The 19,180-nt window shown below is 50.0% G+C and overlaps 1 protein-coding gene across 1 annotated transcript in view; it reads right to left on the bottom strand.

The window, feature by feature from the left end:
- Positions 1-1,830: 1,830 nt before the first annotated feature.
- LOC117965645 (GEM-interacting protein) overlaps positions 1,831-19,180 on the bottom strand; it is a gene marked incomplete at its 5' end in the record, with an annotated part of 32,639 nt that continues 15,289 nt past the window's right edge. Inside the window, 12 exons of the mRNA XM_059006869.1 lie at positions 1,831-3,143; positions 4,815-4,917; positions 5,810-6,074; positions 8,852-9,045; positions 9,333-9,470; positions 9,869-10,057; positions 10,294-10,451; positions 11,242-11,337; positions 11,749-11,918; positions 12,335-12,525; positions 15,844-15,981; positions 16,130-16,303. Coding sequence (XP_058862852.1) covers positions 2,575-3,143; positions 4,815-4,917; positions 5,810-6,074; positions 8,852-9,045; positions 9,333-9,470; positions 9,869-10,057; positions 10,294-10,451; positions 11,242-11,337; positions 11,749-11,918; positions 12,335-12,525; positions 15,844-15,981; positions 16,130-16,303 — 2,385 coding nt within the window. The remainder of the gene's footprint in view (positions 3,144-4,814; positions 4,918-5,809; positions 6,075-8,851; positions 9,046-9,332; positions 9,471-9,868; positions 10,058-10,293; positions 10,452-11,241; positions 11,338-11,748; positions 11,919-12,334; positions 12,526-15,843; positions 15,982-16,129; positions 16,304-19,180) is intronic.

Here is a 19,180-nt window from a genome sequence, read left to right as displayed (position 1 = left end):
CTGCCTGCTGTCAACGATTCAAACCACAACTTCTCTAAATGTCCCAAGAAACTAGTAGCAGTTAAACCTCCGAGTCTCTTGCTATTGACAATGGGTTTACTGCATTCAGAAAGTTTGCCTTCACTTCTGTACTTGCTTTAAAATGTGACCCTGAACTGAAGGGCAGAGATTACGGGCGCTTGGTGGAACCAACTCCAGTACAAAATGAGAACAATGCTTTTGAGAAGGTCCTGACTGAACTCAATACTCAAGGCTGTATCTTGGAGATCACACACACCAGATGGACATTAGTTACTTTTCATTATATTTTACCAACAGCAGTTTGGCTATTGAAGGCTGAATCTTGAAAGCAGCCAGATTGCCTGAGCTATTAGAGGCTATGTCTTGGAAGCAGCCAGATTGTCTGCGCTGTGGAAGGCTATATCTTGGAAGCAGCTTGTCCCTGTTTGATTACAGTGATTCTACACTGCAGGGGGTTGGCTGTGGGGATGGTGTGGACGCCTGACTTGTGTTCTTGAGATTCCTGGCAGTGGACACTGATAGATATGTTACTGATCTTGGGGCTGTGCAGTGAGCAGGAAGCCACTACAGACACTCCCGCCCCCAACCTCTCCACTCCCCTTTCCCCTGCCAGACACACAGCAGGGAGGCTTGGAAAATAGGAGGCTGTGTGGTCCAGTGGTTAAAGAAAAGGGCTTGTAACGAGGAGGTCCCCGGTTCAAATCCCACATCAGCCACTGACTCATTGTGTGACCCTGAGCAAGTCACTTAACCTCCTTGTGCTCCGTCTTTCGGGTGAGACGTAATTGTAAATGACTCTGCAGCTGATGCATAGTTCACACACCCGAGTCTCTGTAAGTCGCCTTGGATAAAGGCGTCTGCTAAATAAACAAATAATAATGAATAATAATAATAGAAAAGGGCCCTGGGGTTACAGTGGACACCGGCCATCAGGCGAGGCAAGTAGAACGGTTATTAGAGTCTGGTAAGTTGTCAAAACTACACATGGTGATTTATCAACTCTGCATGATAGGACCCGATTACAGAACATGCCTTTTTCATTTCCTTTCAGGTTTCTACACAGACACTGATGATGACCAGGAATATATAGTGCTGATGAACGCGTGGGCAGGTTCCAGAACAAAATGCATTCTTTACAGGAAGCGCATTACTTTACCTTTGCTGTATCCCCGTGCTGTCTGCGGTCGCATATATATTCATCCAGCCTGTTCTGATATTTTGATTCCCGTATTGTAGATGATTAGCATTCTGTGAACAGGACAGTATCGGGTCGAGCAAAGGTAAAGTAATGCGTCTCTTTATTAAACACTGCAGGGGGATCATGTTTGCACATTATTGGAAAAGTGCTGGCACTGCAGCAAAGGCTTTCCATGAAAAGTATCCCGGTGCCTTTCAAAGTCTGCCCGTAGCCTCAAGAGAGCTCTGAGAATCATGTCTAACCTGCAACTCCAACTCCTGATGAGTTAAGACTAGTTGTTGAACAGAAGTAATGCTTGGAACAACACCACAGGAGACTGGTCTGTGATGTGTTACCAATGAAAGTTCCAATATAAAGATGATAAAGCACACGGCTGTATCAATCTGAAAAATCTGTTCAAAGTGTTTAGAGCAGAAATAAACAACATCTCCACAACCCAACACTCTCCATAAAATGTTTGTGTCTCCGAGTGTAAAAGCATCTAAAACTCCAGCAGTTTGTTATCAAGCCAGTCTGCTGATTTGTCATGTCTTTGTCGAAGAGGTTTGTAAACACAGCACACGCTACTAATGCAGTGTTTACACAGGACCACAACCCACTGAAACCCAAAGTGCAGGGAATGTTTATTCCAATTCAGCTCCACATATTTCCCTTCCTTTGTTCTCCGATTGCAATTTACATTCAGAGGTCATTTTTATTCTTCATGGAAAAACACATATTATAAACAATAACATACAGACAGCAGAATTCAGAGGAGTTCGTTGCATTTTCGGGGTGCTGTAACATTTCATACAGGAATGAACACTGGGTGTAGGAAGGCTATTGTCACTTATCATTTATCAGGCCGCTAGTGAACTAAATATCTGAGTATCCCTAATTTTGAATCAGCTAATGCTGTCGTTTCCCAAATCTCCATTTACTAAGGGGGTGTTTCTTGTAAGATCAGAGCACAGTACAAAACACACCTGCAGTGAGTTGAAGCAAAAGCCTCCGAATGGCATTCATGCGATCGCCCCGGGCTGCTGCAGCCAGGAGAAGGAAGGGTGGAAGTTTAGTTCACAGAGAAAACAAACCAGAGAGCTAAAAGGGTCTGGATTCTTAAACAAAATGTGAAGTACAGAACGTATTCTGGCCCAGACTGTGGTTAAGTAAGTCTGCGACAGTCTAACACAGTTCATATCGAGTTTGAGTCTTTAAATAATTCTGAAGGGACCTTTTGTCAATAATCAGTGACTAATTCCTTCAAGGCTGAAGAAGTTTCACAGGAAGTGTTCCAGTCTACAGAGAACAGTATTTATTTTGCTCAACAGGACGACCCATTTACACCCAAGCGTGCTCGAGTTTCCACTCTTTGATCACATGAAATGGAGCTGCCTGCCCTCGGCTGTGTCAGTCTGTCGAAGCCTCAGTCCAGACAGGATCTGCTCCACAGGGTTCCCATCTCCAGCACACACTCTGTTACTGTTGGATTGGTTGTTATTACACATAGCAAGGCCTTCCACCTGCGATTCCTCACAGGGCTGTTCAGCCTGGTCGTGTCCTGCTGGCTTCCACTCCTCCTTGCTGGCCTCAGAGCTTGTGTCCTGGAGAAGTCTGATCCCGGACCCTTCCCCATGGGCCTTGCAGAGAAGCCTGGCAGTTTCCTGTGTGATCTCCAGCCTGGGGCGCTCTGGGGTGGAGCTCCTGCTGCCTGGCCTGGCCCTGCGCTCGAGGGAGGACTTGTCCTCGCTCTGCAGCTCCGAGGGGATCCGAGGCAGGCTGCCCTTCAGGATCACCGGGAGGATTCTAGATGGCACCGGCTGCCGCTGGTACTTGATGGGCTGACGGCTGAAGTGCCCCCTGGACTGAGTGCTTCCCGCTGACACTGAATCTACGTCTGCCCCCTCTGTGGAAGCCAGTGCTGGGGTCATAGCTGAGTCGACAACTGAGAGAGAGAGAGAGAGAGAGAGAGAGAGAGAGAGAGAGAGAGAGAGAGAGAGGGAGGATGACGGGTCACTTATATACGTCCAGTGTAACATACTAATATAGCCTAAAGACTTTCTCTGCCCACAGAATGATCATACGGGTTACAGATCAATGTGTGTCTCCATTCTGTTAGTTTGTCGTGTCACTTGTGTCAGGCCAATCCTCTGTTTGACATTCTCATGACACTCGGACTGGCATGCATTTTGAACACAGTTAGTCAAAGACAATGAATTCAGACTGGATTACATCAAGACTGCATCTGGTGAGAATGCCTTCACAAAGTAAGGGCTCCAGATGCCAGGTTACAGAATTCCAGCAGCCTTTACTGGGTTTGTAGTTTTTTGCCCACAGTGTCGTTTGTTGTTTTTCTGGATGTGAAATTCACTTTTGGATCCACAGTGCCCTCAAGTGGCACCATTTTAAAAACAAAAAAGTTTGAATGTTTTAACAAGGAATGAAACAAGTTCTTTAATTAAAACGGAGAATAGGGAGACTAGTTGATTTGATGAAGACATCTTCGCAAGCCCTTATGAACGACTGAACTGTTATTGATACAGCCCGTAGTTTAAGAGGATGTCAGGAAGGTATTCCTTCTTGTGTGGTTGATGACTCATAAGTAGCAGTTGTTGTGTGCAATCAGAAAAGCTGTGTATCTCAGGATCCCCACACAGTGAGAATGTGCATGCAGGAGGTAAATTCAGAAATAAGAAAAGAAATTCAGTAGGTCAGAAGCCAAGCCTTTGAGCTCATCGAAATGTCTTTCTTCTTTCTAAACTTGGCACGATTTAGTGCTTAATTGGATAAGGCAAAGTAGTTGACTTTGACATAAGGACCAAGCAACCCCTAGAAGGGACCTGCAGTGACTGATCTGTATGTCTTTTTCAGCAGTCTGTTTCACAAGCCAGCAGCTGTAACCTTTCTAGAAATTATGAAACACATTTTAGAAACCTGCTTTCTGACAATATTTCTTATCTACTGATTTGTAAGCGACTGGGATTTGACATCGCCGTTTCTGAAACTGAGGAGAAGGTTGTGAAAACCTCTGCAGCTGCTACTAGCTTCCGATTCTCGATCCGTAATCTCAATGTTATCACTGCAAGCGTTTTCTCTTTGATGAAATCAATAATGGAATGTGAGGACTGTAAAAAAAAAAAAAGATTGTTGGTACCAAAAAGTTTAAGGGCTCCACAACACTTTTAGTTTCGGGGGGGGGGGGGGGTTAATTTTATTTTTATTTGATTTGAAGGAGTTTGCTTTAAATTAAAACACACATACTGTCATTAATATTTACAGAAGCAGGAGACAAATGTTGGTGGTTAAAATAATAATAATAATAATAATAATAATAATAATAATAATAATAATAATAATAATAATAATAATAATAATGCTAGAAGATTGCTGAATACCTGCAAGGTCATTTTCTGAGAAGTATTTGGGCAGTAACAATGCGTTTTATATAGAACACCAGGTGCAGCACAGATGAGGAGACAGGTAAGAGATGGGCACAGAGAGGCAGTTAAATCACAGCTTGCACTCGTTTCAAACTATCTATTCCATATCCGAAAACCCTCCCTAAGACCCTCCTCTCGCCTCCCTATTGGCTGCCAGCCCTCTTCCCCCCTCCTACCTGCTCTCTCATTGGTGTCTGGGCTGAGCTGATCGACCGCCTCATTGGAAGACGACTTGTCGGATATATAGCCCTCGCTCGAGTCTCGCTTCATCGGGAGGCTCTGTTGAAACCAAGAGAGACACAGAGTGTAAAGGAAGGACGCTTTCCTTAAACTGGGATAGGAACAGGACAGCTGAATCCTGGCTCTCAGGTATGATAGTGATCTAATACGCGGCGCCTGTCCCGGGCTCACAAATCAAGGGCGATTTTTGTTTTTAGTGTAGAAGTAAATCTGGGGAGCCAGACAGCGTTTTATGACATGGCTCTCGTTCTCATTTGGAAGGTATGGTTTTTAGCTGATAGGTTATCAAGCGACGCGTGTTAGAAACTGAAATTCTGAATCAAAGGGAGAGATAGTCTGTTGCTGAATAAAATGGCTGTGCAATTCACTATGAAATGAGTCTCAGGGGTTTCATACAGCTATAAAAACTGTACAACCTGTTAGTTACTAACTGAGCAGAATAACTGACACTCATAAAAACAGATATTTCAGAAGGGAAATCAGAAACCTGAGTTGATAATGCCTTCTACAGGATCTTCCGTTTCAGAAACAGCGTTGTCAAATTCCAATAGTTACAAATACGAAAAAACGAATTGCAATGTGTGTTCAGCATCTATAAGGGCTATGCTTCCTGCCATCGCTGTTTTCTGAAGCGTATCGCTGAAAATTCACCTGGAGACATCTCACCAGATTATAGTTTTCCAATGAGATCAAAACCAATGCGATTTTTAGACCCACACCTTCATTAGGCATACATTAGAAACATATCTCAAATAATATGGGTTCCAAAAACAAAAGCCTCCCTGGTGACACAATCAACGCTGTAACAATGTGGCAGTGGTATGGTCAATATCTACTAGAAGCCACCTGTAATGGAACTTTACTGAGAGAATAGTTACAGTGTCACAGACAGTGAAAGCACAGCGGTGCTCTGGAATCTGCAGTGCGGTACCTCTAAGGAGCGCGGGCGCTGTGCCTGCCTGTCCCTCGCCCCCTCTCCCCCTGCCAGCACCGGGGAGGAGCGGGGCAGCTCGTCCAGCCCGAACACGCTCTCGTAGTGAGAGATCAGGAACTCCACCAGCAGGGCCTGGTATCCAGAGTCCAGCAGAGCCATCATGGACACCTCTCCCGCCACCAGGGGGCGAAGCAGGGTGGGCCCGAAGATGATGCCCAGATTACTGGGGGACATTTTGTTCTCCTCGAACTGCTCAGAGACCCTGGGGGTGGGGGGGTAGGAGGGGGGGGGGAATGAGAGGAGAGGCGCTGAAGTGACTCCTCTACAGCTCCTGCCAAAAGTTTTGCATCACCCTCTGTATCTCTATATAAATTTTGCTTCATAAAGTCGAATGAAACCTGCTGGATAACGTTACGTTAACATATTGAATTGCATACCGCTTTGTAGTTTGCCACATGCTTAATGTGACATTTTGAAATCTAGCATGAAATACTGTATTACTATTATGGCTTCCGGTACACTTCTGCGATATTATTTTGCAGTTTCTTTGATTGCATGATGTTAAATAAATGTTCATATATATGTATGTTTTAAATTATGTCTGCATTCTAAGATTCTAGGTGATGCTGAACTTTTGTCCAGAGCTGTAGGTTCTAGGCTCTGTTGCTCCAATATTGCGGTATTCTCATTTCCGCCGTTACTTGGTTTGGAACTTGCTTTGAGCTCCACTAGGATTCTTCAGAGAAGCTCAAAGCAGCTCACAGCCAGGTAAAGGCTTCGGAGCAAAAAATGGTAAGAGCTCAATAGTGGAGCAACAGAACCCAGAACCACTGAGAATGATTGCAAACACAACTTAAATACAGCAGCAAGGAGGACATAAAATACTATTTGAATGTATGTTAGCTCAGTCGCTGCAGAGATGTGCAATGATGTGTCTCAGTGTGAAGAGTTCAGTCCCTGCAGAGATGTGTCTCAGTGTGAAGAGCTCAGTCCCTGTAGAGAGGTGTCTCAGTGTGAAGAGCTCAGTCCCTGTAGAGATGTGTCTCAGTGTGAAGAGCTCAGTCCCTGTAGAGAGGTGTCTCAGTGTGAAGAGCTCAGTCCCTGTGAAGATGTGCAATGATGTGTCTCAGTGTGAAGAGCTCAGTCCCTGCAGAGATGTGTCTCAGTGTGAAGAGCTCAGTCCCTGTAGAGAGGTGTCTCAGTGTGAAGAGCTCAGTCCCTGTAGAGATGTGCAATGATGTGTCTCAGTGTGAAGAGCTCAGTCCCTGCAGAGATGTGTCTCAGTGTGAAGAGCTCAGTCCCTGTAGAGATGTGCAATGATGTGTCTCAGTGTGAAGAGCTCAGTCCCTGCAGAGATGTGTCTCAGTGTGAAGAGCTCGGTCCCTGTAGAGATGTGCGATGATGTGTCTCAGTGTGAAGAGCTCAGTCCCTGCAGAGATGTGTCTCAGTGTGAAGAGCTCAGTCCCTGTAGAGATGTGCAATGATGTGTCTCAGTGTGAAGAGCTCAGTCCCTGCAGAGATGTGTCTCAGTGTGAAGAGCTCAGTCCCTGTAGAGAGGTGTCTCAGTGTGAAGAGCTCAGTCCCTGTAGAGATGTGCAATGATGTGTCTCAGTGTGAAGAGCTCAGTCCCTGCAGAGATGTGTCTCAGTGTGAAGAGCTCAGTCCCTGTAGAGAGGTGTCTCAGTGTGAAGAGCTCAGTCCCTGTAGAGATGTGCAATGATGTGTCTCAGTGTGAAGAGCTCAGTCCCTGCAGAGATGTGTCTCAGTGTGAAGAGCTCAGTCCCTGTAGAGATGTGCAATGATGTGTCTCAGTGTGAAGAGCTCAGTCCCTGCAGAGATGTGTCTCAGTGTGAAGAGCTCGGTCCCTGTAGAGATGTGCGATGATGTGTCTCAGTGTGAAGAGCTCAGTCCCTGCAGAGATGTGTCTCAGTGTGAAGAGCTCAGTCCCTGTAGAGATGTGCAATGATGTGTCTCAGTGTGAAGAGCTCAGTCCCTGCAGAGATGTGTCTCAGTGTGAAGAGCTCAGTCCCTGTAGAGAGGTGTCTCAGTGTGAAGAGCTCAGTCCCTGTAGAGATGTGCAATGATGTGTCTCAGTGTGAAGAGCTCAGTCCCTGCAGAGATGTGTCTCAGTGTGAAGAGCTCAGTCCCTGTAGAGATGTGCAATGATGTGTCTCAGTGTGAAGAGCTCAGTCCCTGCAGAGATGTGTCTCAGTGTGAAGAGCTCAGTCCCTGTAGAGATGTGTCTCAGTGTGAAGAGCTCAGTCCCTGTAGAGATGTGCAATGATGTGTCTCAGTGTGAAGAGCTCAGTCCCTGCAGAGATGTGTCTCAGTGTGAAGAGCTCAGTCCCTGTAGAGATGTGCAATGATGTGTCTCAGTGTGAAGAGTTCAGTCCCTGTAGAGATGTGTCTCAGTGTGAAGAGCTCAGTCCCTGTAGAGATGTGCAATGATGTGTCTCAGTGTGAAGAGTTCAGTCCCTGCAGAGATGTGTCTCAGTGTGAAGAGCTCAGTCCCTGTAGAGAGGTGTCTCAGTGTGAAGAGCTCAGTCCCTGTGAAGATGTGCAATGATGTGTCTCAGTGTGAAGAGCTCAGTCCCTGTAGAGATGTGTCTCAGTGTGAAGAGCTCAGTCCCTGTAGAGATGTGCAATGATGTGTCTCAGTGTGAAGAGCTCAGTCCCTGTAGAGATGTGTCTCAGTGTGAAGAGCTCAGTCCCTGTAGAGATGTGCAATGATGTGTCTCAGTGTGAAGAGTTCAGTCCCTGCAGAGATGTGTCTCAGTGTGAAGAGCTCAGTCCCTGTAGAGATGTGCAATGATGTGTCTCAGTGTGAAGAGCTCAGTCCCTGCAGAGATGTGTCTCAGTGTGAAGAGCTCAGTCCCTGTAGAGAGGTGTCTCAGTGTGAAGAGCTCAGTCCCTGTGAAGATGTGCAATGATGTGTCTCAGTGTGAAGAGCTCAGTCCCTGTAGAGATGTGTCTCAGTGTGAAGAGCTCAGTACCTGTAGAGATGTGCAATGATGTGTCTCAGTGTGAAGAGCTCAGTACCTGTAGAGATGTGCAATGATGTGTCTCAGTGTGTTGTAGTTGGATGCCGGCAGTTTGCCCAGCAGGTCTCGTGCGCTCAGGTCCAGTATCCCAGCAGCCTCTGGGGAGTCATGCCCATCACTCACACGTTGGATGTCCTTCCCCAGGGCCATAAACTCGTCATAGAGGTCAAACACCACTACCGGCTCCGGCAGCTAGGGGGAGCAAGCGAAGAATAAAATACATTCAAAAACTACAATATGCACAAGGCTTTTCATGTCAACATCCCAAGGCACCATCATGTAAAAACGTGTTGGCCATTCCCTTCTGCTTTCTGAAACCTGAGATTTCTACAAGCTTGCTAATTGTTGATGTAGAAAAGAAACAGCAAAGGTACTGATCCCTGTGGCTCCCCTTCCTCTCTGTTTCTTTACTGCCCTGGCCTTCCAGTGATTGTAGTGTACTAAATGGACTCCATTCCCCAGAATGCAGCAGGGTGTACCTCTTTGAGGAAGTGCTTGAGGACACCGGTGATGTCATGAGGCGAGTGTTCCGATAGCTCCACCTGCTCCCGCTGGCTCTCGAAGGATTGGCACAGCTTCTGTATCCTGGGCTTAGCACCACTAACCCGATACACTCCCTGGCACAGAGACATTGAGGAAGACTGCCAGTCAAAAAATGTGTCATTGGATTTATTTATTTACTTTTAGTATTTCTAGTCTTTACAGTTCAGGTTGCCTGCCAAAATATATATGTACAGTACCCCTGCGCCATCTAGTGCACAGCAGGTGTATTGCAAGAAAAAACAAGAGTGAAAGCACCTTAACACAGACCATCAAAAAGTGTGAAAAAATGAAATGCAAAAAATAAAATTCATTGCATTAAGAAGCACTCATAATTAATTAAATTTGATGCAAACGTTTCAGACAGGAAACGCTGAATTCACCTGCAAAAATGATCATTTAATTGACATGAAACTATCAGCAAAAGACACTGGACTACGGAGGAAAGGGAAAGCAAGGAGTTCAGTCTGCTGACCTGCACCCCCAGGGCTCGGCTCTCAATCTCAGCAGTGCAGCGGCGCACGATGAAGGGGACCTCCTCTGGGAATCCGCGGGGGACGAGAGCGAAGTCCACCCCGAACACCCCCCCCTGCGCCCCCAGCTTCCGGTCCTCGCACTCCTGCACGCACAGCTCCAGACACTTCCGGTGGAACGCCAGATTACACTGCCAGAGACCAAGTACAGGACACGCTTAGGAGAGACGCACACTAGCCAGCCAATCAGACAATCCTGCAATGCATGCAAATCTGGGAACCACAATATGAATTCTTCTGACTCGATACTTTCTGGTGCCCGCTGTAGATTCCCACTCTGTGCAGCAGGTATCAGGGTCCCCTGCAGTCACATACTGGATTTCAGTGCATCCTGCTGCTGCAGATGAAGTCTGGATGCAGAGCTCACCTCCTCACACTCAATCCCGCTCATGTAGATGTAGTTGTCACACTGCCGGCACTTGGACATTTTTCCCTTGGACTTGCGCAGGCGGTGCGTCTGTGCTGCTCTGGACAGAGACACCTTCTTCAAGCGGCTTCCAAGAGTACCGTAATTATCCCCTGATTCTGAAAAGAACAAGAAGCAACACACATTATTAATAATAATAATAATAATAAGAAGAAGAATAATAATAATAATAAAGCCCTCTTCACATTGCTTGCTGGCCACTAATATCCTCTGTTCAAACCAAACGCAATGCATGGACCTCCTCATAAGACCGATACCTCCCTATTCTGATAGTCACAAAATACTTGCAGAAAATGTCTCGTCCAGGCACATCTATTCACTTTACAGCACTTTTGAAAGAAACACATCTTACAGCATACATGTGTTTTTATTTCAGAACATGATGTCTGGTGCTACACTGGGTTAAGAGAACTGTTTGCAAGCCTTGCTTTCTGACTGTCTTGTACATCCTGGGATATTTCTCCTGGAGAGTGAAATTGTCTCCACCCCTTCCCTGGCTTCTTTCCTGTCAATAACCAATCAGCTGCTTCCCCTACTGATTGACATGCTTTCAGCCAGTAACATGCTTTGACCCAGAAGTGCAAACAGATAAGCCAAGATTAAGACTGAGAGCTTACTTTAACCTAAAGTAGTGTTAACAGTTCTCTAGACATGTGTACAGAAATGTGACACATTTCATTTCTAAAAAGATTAGCCATTTATGCTCCTGTCTTTAGCAAGTATCATCAAAATTGGACAAGTGATTCTCTAGATAAATTTAAAACCACAGCTCTGAAGAGGGAAGGAATTCATTTTGGAGCCTCAAGCTTCTGAAAGGGGTGTGTGAAGTGGTAAGCGGGTGTGTCCATCAGGCCTCCGCTGCAGGCTGTGATTGGAGCAGAGACTCACCTCCATCGTACTGTTGCCCCGCCTCCTTCTCCTCCAGGTCCTCCGAGGACATGGTGCCAGTAGAGGGCGTCTTCCACAGCTTCCTACCCATGTGAGCTTAGGAAGAGACTAACAATGAGGACACTGAAACAGACACATGAACTTACAGCATACTGGACCCCTTGACTGTGGGACTCGTTCCTTATACATACTGACAAAGGCATTGGCCAAAACCTCTGGTCGACTTGACTAAGGGGGTTGATTTGATCATGAACTCAGTTTCACCCCTAAAAATAAGCGGCTGCTGAAAACCGAGAGGGATCCCCATAGTGCTGCTGAATGTTCAAATCAAAGCCTTCGTTTCTTCTAGTTTCATACAGAAGCCTTTGTCTGTTCGACATGTTTGAAAAGTGAAAATATTAGTTCCACCCTCAGTGAAATATATCTATACAGTAAAATGTGGGATCCTCACCGTGTGGCTGATCCCATTTAAAATGTGTGTAGGGGGAAGGCGTGCCTCCCTCTTACCTGGGCTGGAGAGTGGAGACTCGAAGCTGCCCCCTAAGCTCTCGGCATCACCGCTGCCTGGCCTGGTCCCCACTGAGCTCCTTCCACAAGTCTCATCAGGCAGGGGGGACATGTCCATCACAGGGCTGGGCTGGTTGCTGCAGACCTTCTGATGGCCACTGGAGGACGACCTGGAGACAGAGTATGCTGGAGTGAGTCGCTTCACAGTCACTGCGGTGCTGGCTTAGTCAATGCCTGCTGGGACACTGATTAGAGCATTGCAAAGCCCTGCAATCTCATAATGTTATGGTGTTGGGCCACCACAGTCTGCAAGGCTACCATCAGTCAGTGAATTGCAGCCTCATGACTCGATATTTCTAGTCCCAGGGGTCACAATGTAAGGGGAATGTAGCTACATTTGAATGTCTTGTAAGAAATGAAGAGGATGGATGAAAGGGCATGCAATATGTCCAGAGGTTAACAATGTGGCAGTGAAAAGTTCACTGTTGTCCAGGATAATTAATAACACAGATTAAGATCAATAGATAAAGGATTATAGCTGCTTCCACAATCCCTACAAGTGTTGAAAGGAGAGGAAGTGGCTGACCTCTTTCCCTGTGGGAGGGCCTCTTGGAAGGAGAATCTCTCTACAGGCAGGTCCCGGAGTCTCCTCTTCTGGATGAAGGACAGGTAGGTCTCCCCCGGCTCACAGGGTCTGCAGGTCAGCTCCAGGTTCAGGAAGCCCTGGGGAGCCGGCTCCATCTGCAGCCTCTGATAGTGGAACATGTTCACGGTCACCTGGGAGAGACGAGAGCCGCAGTGTTCTGTCTCTGTGGTGACACGACTGACAGCCGGACGCTTCTTGAAGGCTCCTCAGTTATAAAGACCACCTTGCAATTCGGGAGATTCCAGGCCCCTCACCTCCTTCAGCACATGGTCCCCCTGGAGGATGAGCTTGCATGTGTTTGTGTGGCCCCAGCCCGACCCCTCACCTCCTTCAGCACATGGTCCCCCTGGAGGATGAGCTTGCATGTGTTTGTGTGACCCCAGCCCGACCCCTCACCTCCTTCAGCACATGGTCCCCCTGGAGGATGAGCTTGCATGTGTTTGTGTGGCCCCAGCCCGACCCCTCACCTCCTTCAGCACATGGTCCCCCTGGAGGATGAGCTTGCATGTGTTTGTGTGGCCCCAGCCCGACCCCTCACCTCCTTCAGCACATGGTCCCCCTGGAGGATGAGCTTGCATGTGTTTGTGTGACCCCAGCCCGACCCCTCACCTCCTTCAGCACATGGTCCCCCTGGAGGATGAGCTTGCATGTGTTTGTGTGGCCCCAGCCCGACCCCTCACCTCCTTCAGCACATGGTCCCCCTGGAGGATGAGCTTGCATGTGTTTGTGTGGCCCCAGCCCGACCCCTCACCTCCTTCAGCACATGGTCCCCCTGGAGGATGAGCTTGCATGTGTTTGTGTGGCCCCAGCCCGACCCCTCACCTCCTTCAGCACATGGTCCCCCTGGAGGATGAGCTTGCATGTGTTTGTGTGGCCCCAGCCCGACCCCTCACCTCCTTCAGCACATGGTCCCCCTGGAGGATGAGCTTGCATGTGTTTGTGTGACCCCAGCCCGACCCCTCACCTCCTTCAGCACATGGTCCCCCTGGAGGATGAGCTTGCATGTGTTTGTGTGGCCCCAGCCCGACCCCTCACCTCCTTCAGCACATGGTCCCCCTGGAGGATGAGCTTGCATGTGTTTGTGTGACCCCAGCCCGACCCCTCACCTCCTTCAGCACATGGTCCCCCTGGAGGATGAGCTTGCATGTGTTTGTGTGACCCCAGCCCGACCCCTCACCTCCTTCAGCACATGGTCCCCCTGGAGGATGAGCTTGCATGTGTTTGTGTGACCCCAGCCCGACCCCTCACCTCCTTCAGCACATGGTCCCCCTGGAGGATGAGCTTGCATGTGTTTGTGTGACCCCAGCCCGACCCCTCACCTCCTTCAGCACATGGTCCCCCTGGAGGATGAGCTTGCATGTGTTTGTGTGACCCCAGCCCGACCCCTCACCTCCTTCAGCACATGGTCCCCCTGGAGGATGAGCTTGCATGTGTTTGTGTGACCCCAGCCCGACCCCTCACCTCCTTCAGCACATGGTCCCCCTGGAGGATGAGCTTGCATGTGTTTGTGTGACCCCAGCCCGACCCCTCACCTCCTTCAGCACATGGTCCCCCTGGAGGATGAGCTTGCATGTGTTTGTGTGGCCCCAGCCCGACCCCTCACCTCCTTCAGCACATGGTCCCCCTGGAGGATGAGCTTGCATGTGTTTGTGTGGCCCCAGCCCGACCCCTCACCTCCTTCAGCACATGGTCCCCCTGGAGGATGAGCTTGCATGTGTTTGTGTGACCCCAGCCCGACCCCTCACCTCCTTCAGCACATGGTCCCCCTGGAGGATGAGCTTGCATGTGTTTGTGTGACCCCAGCCCGACCCCTCACCTCCTTCAGCACATGGTCCCCCTGGAGGATGAGCTTGCATGTGTTTGTGTGGCCCCAGCCCGACCCCTCACCTCCTTCAGCACATGGTCCCCCTGGAGGATGAGCTTGCATGTGTTTGTGTGACCCCAGCCCGACCCCTCACCTCCTTCAGCACATGGTCCCCCTGGAGGATGAGCTTGCATGTGTTTGTGTGACCCCAGCCCGACCCCTCACCTCCTTCAGCACATGGTCCCCCTGGAGGATGAGCTTGCATGTGTTTGTGTGGCCCCAGCCCGACCCCTCACCTCCTTCAGCACATGGTCCCCCTGGAGGATGAGCTTGCATGTGTTTGTGTGACCCCAGCCCGACCCCTCACCTCCTTCAGCACATGGTCCCCCTGGAGGATGAGCTTGCATGTGTTTGTGTGACCCCAGCCCGACCCCTCACCTCCTTCAGCACATGGTCCCCCTGGAGGATGAGCTTGCATGTGTTTGTGTGACCCCAGCCCGACCCCTCACCTCCTTCAGCACATGGTCCCCCTGGAGGATGAGCTTGCATGTGTTTGTGTGGCCCCAGCCCGACCCCTCACCTCCTTCAGCACATGGTCCCCCTGGAGGATGAGCTTGCATGTGTTTGTGTGGCCCCAGCCCGACCCCTCACCTCCTTCAGCACATGGTCCCCCTGGAGGATGAGCTTGCATGTGTTTGTGTGACCCCAGCCCGACCCCTCACCTCCTTCAGCACATGGTCCCCCTGGAGGATGAGCTTGCATGTGTTTGTGTGACCCCAGCCCGACCCCTCACCTCCTTCAGCACATGGTCCCCCTGGAGGATGAGCTTGCATGTGTTTGTGTGACCCCAGCCCGACCCCTCACCTCCTTCAGCACATGGTCCCCCTGGAGGATGAGCTTGCATGTGTTTGTGTGACCCCAGCCCGACCCCTCACCTCCTTCAGCACATGGTCCCCCTGGAGGATGAGCTTGCATGTGTTTGTGTGACCCCAGCCCGACCCCTCACCTCCTTCAGCACATGGTCCCCCTGGAGGATGAGCTTGCATGTGTTTGTGTGACCCCAGCCCGACCCCTCACCTCCTTCAGCACATGGTCCCCCTGGAGGATGAGCTTGCATGTGTTTGTGTGACCCCAGCCCGACCCCTCACCTCCTTCAGCACATGGTCCCCCTGGAGGATGAGCTTGCATGTGTTTGTGTGACCCCAGCCCGACCCCTCACCTCCTTCAGCACATGGTCCCCCTGGAGGATGAGCTTGCATGTGTTTGTGTGGCCCCAGCCCGACCCCTCACCTCCTTCAGCACATGGTCCCCCTGGAGGATGAGCTTGCATGTGTTTGTGTGGCCCCAGCCCGACCCCTCACCTCCTTCAGCACATGGTCCCCCTGGAGGATGAGCTTGCATGTGTTTGTGTGACCCCAGCCCGACCCCTCACCTCCTTCAGCACATGGTCCCCCTGGAGGATGAGCTTGCATGTGTTTGTGTGACCCCAGCCCGACCCCTCACCTCCTTCAGCACATGGTCCCCCTGGAGGATGAGCTTGCATGTGTTTGTGTGACCCCAGCCCGACCCCTCACCTCCTTCAGCACATGGTCCCCCTGGAGGATGAGCTTGCATGTGTTTGTGTGACCCCAGCCCGACCCCTCACCTCCTTCAGCACATGGTCCCCCTGGAGGATGAGCTTGCGGACGTGGCTGACGATCCTCTCCTTCACTTTGCTCAGCTCTTGCTGTCGGGTGTTGGCCTCGGTCACACATGCTTTGTAGTGAGCCGTCGCCTCCTGAACCTGGGAGACACAACACAGACTTTACACTGGGGTGCACAATCAGCAGATCAGCACACACTGCACGTCCTATTCAAGGAGAGCCGACCAAGCCTTTCACATCTCTTTTCCTTCTCTTTTTTAATGACACCGATTCAAATTTCACTAGCACCTTGCAGTGAGCCTCGTCTTGTGTGCGCCGTCTCTTATCCAGAGTCTTGCTGCCGCTGCCCGCTGCCCCCGTCTCCTCCTCCGCCCGGGCGCTGCTCACACGAGCCTTTTCCAGCTCCTCACAGCGCTGCACATACTGCTGACGAGCCTTCTTCAAACAGGACACCGTCTCGCTCTGAAGAGAGACCAGCATCAGAGACACACTCACATTCTACACAGAGACACAACCGGAACACTGCACATACTGCTGACGAGCCTTCTTCAAACAGGACACCGTCTCGCTCTGAAGAGAGACCAGCATCAGAGACACACTCACATTCTACACAGAGACACAACCGGAACACTGCACATACTGCTGACGAGCCTTCTTCAAACAGGACCCCGCCTCGCTCTGAAGAGAGACCAGCATCAGAGACACACTCACATTCTACACAGAGACACAACCGGAGCACTGCACATACTGCTGACGAGCCTTCTTCAAACAGGACACCGCCTCGCTCTGAAGAGAGACCAGCATCAGAGACACACTCACATTCTACACAGAGGCACAACCGGAACACTGCACATACTGCTGACGAGCCTTCTTCAAACAGGACACCGTCTCGCTCTGAAGAGAGACCAGCATCAGAGACACACTCACATTCTACACAGAGACACAACCGGAACACTGCACATACTGCTGACGAGCCTTCTTCAAACAGGACCCCGCCTCGCTCTGAAGAGAGACCAGCATCAGAGACACACTCACATTCTACACAGAGACACAACCGGAACACTGCACATACTGCTGACGAGCCTTCTTCAAACAGGACACCGTCTCGCTCTGAAGAGAGACCAGCATCAGAGACACACTCACATTCTACACAGAGACACAACCGGAACACTGCACATACTGCTGACGAGCCTTCTTCAAACAGGACACCGTCTCGCTCTGAAGAGAGACCAGCATCAGAGACACACTCACATTCTACACAGAGACACAACCGGAACACTGCACATACTGCTGACGAGCCTTCTTCAAACAGGACCCCGCCTCGCTCTGAAGAGAGACCAGCATCAGAGACACACTCACATTCTACACAGAGACACAACCGGAACACTGCACATACTGCTGACGAGGCTTCTTCAGACAGGACACCGTCTCGCTCTGAAGAGAGACCAGCATCAGAGACACACTCACATTCTACACAGAGACACAACCGGAACACTGCACATACTGCTGACGAGCCTTCTTCAAACAGGACACCGTCTCGCTCTGAAGAGAGACCAGCATCAGAGACACACTCACATTCTACACAGAGACACAACCGGAGCACTGCACATACTGCTGACGAGGCTTCTTCAAACAGGACACCGTCTCGCTCTGAAGAGAGACCAGCATCAGAGACACACTCACATTCTACACAGAGACACAACCGGAGCACTGCACATACTGCTGACGAGGCTTCTTCAAACAGGACACCGCCTCGCTCTGAAGAGAGACCAGCATCAGAGACACACTCACATTCTACACAGAGACACAACCGGAGCACTGCACATACTGCTGACGAGCCTTCTTCAAACAGGACCCCGCCTCGCTCTGAAGAGAGACCAGCATCAGAGACACACTCACATTCTACACAGAGACACAACCGGAGCACTGCACATACTGCTGACGAGCCTTCTTCAAACAGGACACCGTCTCGCTCTGAAGAGAGACCAGCATCAGAGACACACTCACATTCTACACAGAGACACAACCGGAACACTGCACATACTGCTGACGAGCCTTCTTCAAACAGGACACCGTCTCGCTCTGAAGAGAGACCAGCATCAGAGACACACTCACATTCTACACAGAGACACAACCGGAGCACTGCACATACTGCTGACGAGGCTTCTTCAAACAGGACACCGTCTCGCTCTGAAGAGAGACCAGCATCAGAGACACACTCACATTCTACACAGAGACACAACCGGAGCACTGCACATACTGCTGACGAGCCTTCTTCAAACAGGACCCCGTCTCGCTCTGAAGAGAGACCAGCATCAGAGACACACTCACATTCTACACAGAGACACAACCGGAACACTGCACATACTGCTGACGAGCCTTCTTCAAACAGGACACCGTCTCGCTCTGAAGAGAGACCAGCATCAGAGACACACTCACATTCTACACAGAGACACAACCGGAGCACTGCACATACTGCTGACGAGCCTTCTTCAAACAGGACACCGTCTCGCTCTGAAGAGAGACCAGCATCAGAGACACACTCACATTCTACACAGAGACACAACCGGAGCACTGCACATACTGCTGACGAGCCTTCTTCAAACAGGACACCGTCTCGCTCTGAAGAGAGACCAGCATCAGAGACACACTCACATTCTACACAGAGACACAACCGGAACACTGCACATACTGCTGACGAGCCTTCTTCAAACAGGACCCCGCCTCGCTCTGAAGAGAGACCAGCATCAGAGACACACTCACATTCTACACAGAGACACAACCGGAACACTGCACATACTGCTGACGAGCCTTCTTCAAACAGGACCCCGCCTCGCTCTGAAGAGAGACCAGCATCAGAGACACACTCACATTCTACACAGAGACACAACCGGAACACTGCACATACTGCTGACGAGCCTTCTTCAAACAGGACACCGCCTCGCTCTGAAGAGAGACCAGCATCAGAGACACACTCACATTCTACACAGAGACACAACCGGAACACTGCACATACTGCTGACGAGCCTTCTTCAGACAGGACCCCGCCTCGCTCTGAAGAGAGACCAGCATCAGAGACACACTCACATTCTACACAGAGACACAACCGGAGCACTGCACATACTGCTGACGAGCCTTCTTCAAACAGGACACCGTCTCGCTCTGAAGAGAGACCAGCATCAGAGACACACTCACATTCTACACAGAGACACAACCGGAGCACTGCACATACTGCTGACGAGGCTTCTTCAGACAGGACACCGTCTCGCTCTGAAGAGAGACCAGCATCAGAGACACACTCACATTCTACACAGAGACACAACCGGAGCACTGCACATA

This window comes from Acipenser ruthenus, chromosome 34 (genome assembly GCF_902713425.1).
Source record: "Acipenser ruthenus chromosome 34, fAciRut3.2 maternal haplotype, whole genome shotgun sequence".
NCBI classification, from domain to species: domain Eukaryota; kingdom Metazoa; phylum Chordata; class Actinopteri; order Acipenseriformes; family Acipenseridae; genus Acipenser; species Acipenser ruthenus.
The sequence above is the reverse complement of the archived record's forward strand: the minus strand, read 5'-3'. Positions and strand labels throughout refer to the sequence as shown.